This window comes from Epinephelus moara, chromosome 10 (assembly GCF_006386435.1).
Source record: "Epinephelus moara isolate mb chromosome 10, YSFRI_EMoa_1.0, whole genome shotgun sequence".
Taxonomy (NCBI): domain Eukaryota; kingdom Metazoa; phylum Chordata; class Actinopteri; order Perciformes; family Serranidae; genus Epinephelus; species Epinephelus moara.
Window position 1 is genome coordinate 38,880,201 of NC_065515.1, and position 6,000 is coordinate 38,886,200.

The 6,000-nt window shown below is 43.1% G+C and overlaps 1 protein-coding gene across 2 annotated transcripts in view; it reads left to right on the top strand.

The window, feature by feature from the left end:
* adcyap1r1b (adenylate cyclase activating polypeptide 1b (pituitary) receptor type I) overlaps nt 1–6,000 on the top strand; it is a 46,576-nt gene that overhangs the window by 20,217 nt on the left and 20,359 nt on the right. For both annotated transcript variants that reach the window (XM_050055089.1, XM_050055091.1), the window contains exon 3: nt 4,222–4,324. In XM_050055089.1, the coding sequence (XP_049911046.1) occupies nt 4,222–4,324 (103 nt within the window). The remainder of the gene's footprint in view (nt 1–4,221; nt 4,325–6,000) is intronic.

A 6,000-nucleotide genomic window follows, 5' to 3' on the forward strand; every position in this document is an offset into this window, starting at 1 on the left:
TGATGTGTTCACAGGCAGCATTCACTGTGAAAGAATGAAGTAGAAACCTGAGTATAAGGCAGTGAAAAGTGCGAATGTAGGGTCAGAAGGGTGGATGTATATCTAAAACATGAAACACTTTAACATTGGTGGTCCAAGTGTAAATCACATCTCACACTGCAAAATTATAATAAATCAATTCGCTCATTTTTGTTTAGTCAGTGTTAACTCTCAAACACAAAAACTATCAGCAGGATACCACTCCTTTTATATGATCCATGCACTGAGGATTTTTTAATGTTTAACCAAGTGTACCCAAGTGTTTCTTTAGCCTAAACACACCAATACTTCCCCGGTTGTTTCCTCTTTCTCGATTAGACCTTCTCTCAGTAGATTTGTTGCATCTGTTAAGGCAGGACAATTTGCAGGCGTTTGTTGACCTGAGGCATGCTTAATCTGAAAACGGCATTCACCATTTTGCCACAGTTTGCAACATGTTTTCTTTTAACAATGTGAAATGGTGTGCAATAGGCTTTGAGGTACATTTTCTCTCGTTTAGTGGGTGTGTCAGAGGAGCTACCCAATCAGCAGTGACGTGAATAAGTCCTGCCGTATTGCAAGGTAGTGCGCTTGCATAACACAACAAACACAACAGGGGTTTTAACGCACCACTGCTTCCATTTGCACTGGTCTGTCATGATGAAGAGGGAGCTGAGCCAGAAGGTGAAGCTTTCGATTTACTGGTCTATCCATGTCCCAGCCCTCACCTATGGTCATGAGCTCTGGGTAGTGACAGAAAAAATGAGATTGCAGATACAAGCGGCGGAAATGAGTTTCCTCCGTGGGGTGGCTGGGCTCAGCCTTACAGATAGGGTGAGGAGCTCGGACATCCGGAGGGAGCTCGGAGTAGAGCCGCTGCTCCTTCGCGTCGAAAGGGGTCAGTTGAGGTGGTTTGGGCATCTGATCAGGATGCCTCCTGGACGCCTGCTGCTGGAGGTGTTTTAGGAATGTTCCATTGATAGGAGGCCTTGGGGCAGACCCAGAACACACTGGAGGGATTACATATCTCATCTGGCCTGAGAACGCCTTGGGGTCCCCCAGGAGGAGCTGGAAAGCGTTGCTGGGGAGAGGGATGTCTGGGGTGCTTTGCTCGACCTGATGCCCCCGAGACCCGGCCTTGGATAAGCAGATGAAAATAGATGGATGGATGCTTCCATTTTAATTAATGTTTTGTGAGGTTTTGTCGGGGTGATGTCGCCCCTGGTTTAATTTTCATTATTGCTGAACATTATCAGGTGGTGTGACTGAAAACACCCGTGTGGGTGTTTATTGACTTTTTAACCAAATGGTTTTACTTTCCTAACCTTTAATGTACCTCAGCCATGCTGTAGTTGCCTCGTACAGATATTATCACAGAGATCCTGCAACAAAGACCCTTCATTACACTGGTTTAGTTTGGGGGGGTTGCAGCAGGTATTGTGATGTTTTTGCATGGCAATATTGTATCAATGCACAGATGCCAAAAATTTTCATTCTATAAATTATTAATATTGCAAATACAAATTGATCTTTTGATAACCTACTAGAATAATAAAATCAATTGTTGTCAGTTTTTCAGTCTACTAGACACATTTTTCTGCAATTAAATGACAGAGGTGGAATGAAGAGACAGAAAACTGTATTGTATTAGATTAAAAACAAACGTTAACAATGTTTTCCTTTGGGGACATAATTTGAGGTTGGAAAAGGTATTAAACCACAATATATTGCAATATTATGTTATCACAGTACTCAGTGAATCATCAAAACATTTAAAACTGTGGAAGTCAATATGTCATGAAGTACTAAATTGTGAACAACCTCAAAAACACATTACACCAGTATATTTGTAATATAATCATAATCTGTAATAAATCATTAGCTGCATAAGGATACAATTGCAAATTGACCTCTAGGTTCTCTGGCTGAAGCGTGGATCACAGCGTGGGGCAGCTCAGCTGGAGGCTGCTTATAGGCTGTGGGATAGAGCCAAATGGCTGAGTGTCAAGCCAGGGCCCATGGAGCATGCTGGAGGTTATACTGAGGCTGGAGGGGCAGTTATAGTGGGTGAGAGGAGAGCCAAGGCCTGCAGAGCATGTTGGAGGCTCACATCCAGGGGTGTGTGGACTCCTGTGCTCCCTCTGGTTCTCCAACATGCTCTACGGGCCTTGACTCTCCTCTTGCCTTCAGCAAGCCCCTCTGACCCCCTATTGCTATCACAGGGCGGCACTTAGCATTTGATTCCACCCACATTGAGCATGGCCCCGAATTGCATACTACAGTGGGCTTCTATGTGAAAATATTGGGTTTAGACAAGAGGCATTGCCACAAAACACCCAAAAGCCGGAAAGCCAGTCAGGGAGCTCCTAGGTTGGCCACAGAGCTCCATGGAGCCGCTGGGTTCAACTTTAGACAGGAGGTGGAATCGTCTCAAAGCCTGGTAGTGCTGATCTGCCACAATAGTTTCAGTGTCTGCTCTATTTTCTTTTCTGTGTTATTTTAGTAATAGCCTATTGTCACTGCTAGTTGAACAGAGACACACACACACACACACACACACACAAAAAAAGCAGACAGACAGAGACAGAACATTAGCTCTATGTGTGATTAGAAAAGAGCAGGGGAGCAGAATTACTTTTTAGTCTACTCCATCACCCCTGCAGCTTGTTCAGAAATTACATTTTTGTTATTACGGAGAAAGTATAGTACAGAAAAAAGGTACTGTTGGATACCAGAACCATTACCAGTATCAGTCAGATGTGAACGGTGCCAAACCCTACTTCTTACACATCCAGCTGACACAAGAAATGATTATCATTGTTTTAGAGATGTGTTTCTGGCCACCTGACAAAAGTAAATTACTACTCTCCTTTTAGCTCTGCTCTCGTTTGCACCATCTGCTGAAAACAATACCTGGCCCTTCTGCTGGTAGATGTTTCACAAACAGCTGACTGCTGCTGCTGGAAACAAGGTTTATGAGAGCCTAACAAAAACAGTAAAGTTGAGGGCTGGAAAGCAAAAAGAAAAAGTTGAAAGACACGAGAACACTAGCAGAGGTGTATGTAGGTACACTGCAGATTTAGGTGATAATTTTCTGTGGGTTTGACTTAGAGCAGCCACTTTTATGTGTTGTCATTGTCATTTCCGTTGATATAAAAACATGATTAGTAAAGCTTTCAAGCAATACCAATATTAAAGCAATAACAGTAAATTTTTTCTCCTTTCAAACCCAATACTATGACTCACCAGTGTCTACGAAGTCTAATTATTTAAGATGGAATACCAAACCATCTGTGCTGTTACTGCCAATGCATTCAAGTCAACTGAACCTTTGCAGAGATGGTGCTGTTACTGGAGAGTGCAGCACATAAATCTTACAGCAAATTCGTAGGTACAGAGAGTACATCGACACTTGTTCCACAGAGTGCCTCCAAAATGACTGCGTCTCTATTACCCCGTCAGTGGATGAATCCCAAGCGAGCACTGTTGACGTCATTGGATAAATGCTCCACTGCTCCTCTGCTGCACCTCATAAAGCTGTGACGTGGCGTCTCACAGACTGACGCCAACACAGACACACAAAATCGTCTTCTTACCAGACACCATCCACCATCTATGCCCTCCCCCACACCACCTCCTCAATCCCAGCTCAGCCCAGCATTGTGCAACTGTCAGTGGGGTTGTAAAGGAGGCATCTCTGGACACGACCTCCGTGCTTTGAGATGTAGCTCTGGGACTCTGGCTGATCTCTGGCCTCAATTGTGTTGAAGCCACTGGAGAGCCACACGTTTAAATAGTTACCTCTGTGTGTGTGTCCTCAGCTCTAAACAGATGGGAGTAAAGCCTGGCACGGTCCAGTGTGAGAAGTGCACGTGGTAAAGGCTTTTCTGCCTTGTTTTCAATAAAATAATGCTCTTCCTCTGGGTCAGTTAGCACGGGGAGAGTGCCAACAGCTCTGGAATGGTTTGTTTAATTGGTTGAGTGTTTAAACAGATCCCAGAGCGAAGACCTCTCCCACACTGTGGTGTGAACCGCATGGTGAAGCTAATGAAGCAGCCTCTTCCATTTTACCTTTGGGTCCTTCCCCTCTGCTACGATGTGATCTTCTGCCACTTGACTCTCTATTTCTGTGTGTGCGTGTGTGTGTGTGTGTGTGTGTGTGTGTGTGTGTGTGTGTGTGTGTGTGTTCATGTTGTTTTCCAGGTTTCGATCCAACAGGTGCCCTCTAACTGTGTGATCAAGAGGGAGGAGGAGAAATGCATGGAAATGATTGCGTCAGATGATCCTGGCAATGATCCAGAATTTGGTAGGTTTTTGTTGAATCCCTTCCCCTCATGCTAACTCCTATTTTGTTGATGTTGTAACAGTTTTCAACATGGGCTAATTAAAAAAAAATAAAAAGAAAGAAAGATTAATAACAAGAATATCTTCAGGGCTGGCATACTAATGAGCGGGAGATAATTCTACAAATTGTGGTTGACTCTGACCTGCTTGTCTGCAAAGAGAGATCATTAGAAAGACTTCACAGTTTGCTTGTGTGTGTGTGTGTGTGTGTGTGTGTGTTTGATTTGTTGAATAAAAAAAACCAAAGCAGGTCCAAAAAGAAATTCAGCAAAGCAAATAAATTCTCGTGTTTCACTCTGTGGCTCTATCTCCAGAGTGAGGGAGGGTTTGAGGTTTTAACTGGCACTATCGCATGATGAATATTAATGTTGATCAGTGAGACAGTGAGTGACAGGCGTCTCTCTGGCTGATTACATGATGGACGATGGAAAGATCAGACTGAGCGAGAGGCTCTGTGCCAATTTTTCTTCTCAACCTTGTTATGAAGTGTCTTTTGGTTTGGAGCGGCTCTCCAAAACCAGAGCTACAGGGCTTAAAATGATTTAATACTGTATGGGATGCCAGTTGTGAGCATCATCAGAGGGCGCAGTGAAGCAGACACCATTTATAAAAGGAATGGGTTTTACCAACACAGTTAGAAAAAATCCCAGCAAGCTCAATTTTCCAGTTCCCAAAGTAAAAATACTAATGTGATGTTAAATAAATGTGTTTTAGCCTATAAATGCTTGTCAGTTAAGTTTATCATATAATTTAAAACAGTCTACATCTACAGAGGCTTTCAGGTGATATAACACCATTTCATGTACATCCCTTGTCTTCCAGCATTATTGAACAAGGGCTGTCTGAAGAGTAGCAGACATTGTTAATTCTTTAAACTAGCACAGCAAACAAGTACTGTATTTTAAGTAAGGGATAATGCCTGACGAGGTGTCTATTATCAGGGATTAAAGCATCCATATTGTGAAAACTTAGATTTCCATGCCTTTTAAAAACAAAGCAGGTATATAAATACTGTTAAGGAACAAAACAGTCAGTCCACAGGGAAATGCACACTGTTTGTATTCAGAAACTGTGCCTTTAAATGAGCCGATTTCTGTGAATTTGTGATGTCACAAGTATACTACATAGACTGTTTGAAACTTAAACATTATAAATGGGTCTTTCTGTATTTCTTGTCAGAATGTTTTGCGGTGAATGTGAATAATATTAGCTGACAGCAAACAAACATGGACCCAAGCTGTTGCCTAGCAATGTAATTCTAGTGAAACCCTTTATAGACCAAATTACCGTGACATCACACTAACAACAACAATCCCATCCGGACAGAAAACTCGCAGTTGATTACATTTGCGGACATGTGTAAATTCAGGAATGTTCTTTATTTCTGTTGTCATTTTCAGCTGTAACTGTTACATTTAAAGCTATAGGGCTCTAGTTTCGCAGACCGGGCACAGCGGGGGCAAAAATCCGGCGGATTTTGTAAGTTTGGCACACCGTGCGCGCTGGCGCAGCTACTCCTCTTTCCCACCTCCGTCCCTCCTACCTGAGCAAGTCAGAAAGAGGGAGGAGAGAAGGCGTGGAGTGGGTTTTACACACATCACACCAATCAAATGAGCCCCTCTCCTCGCCCTTAAATGC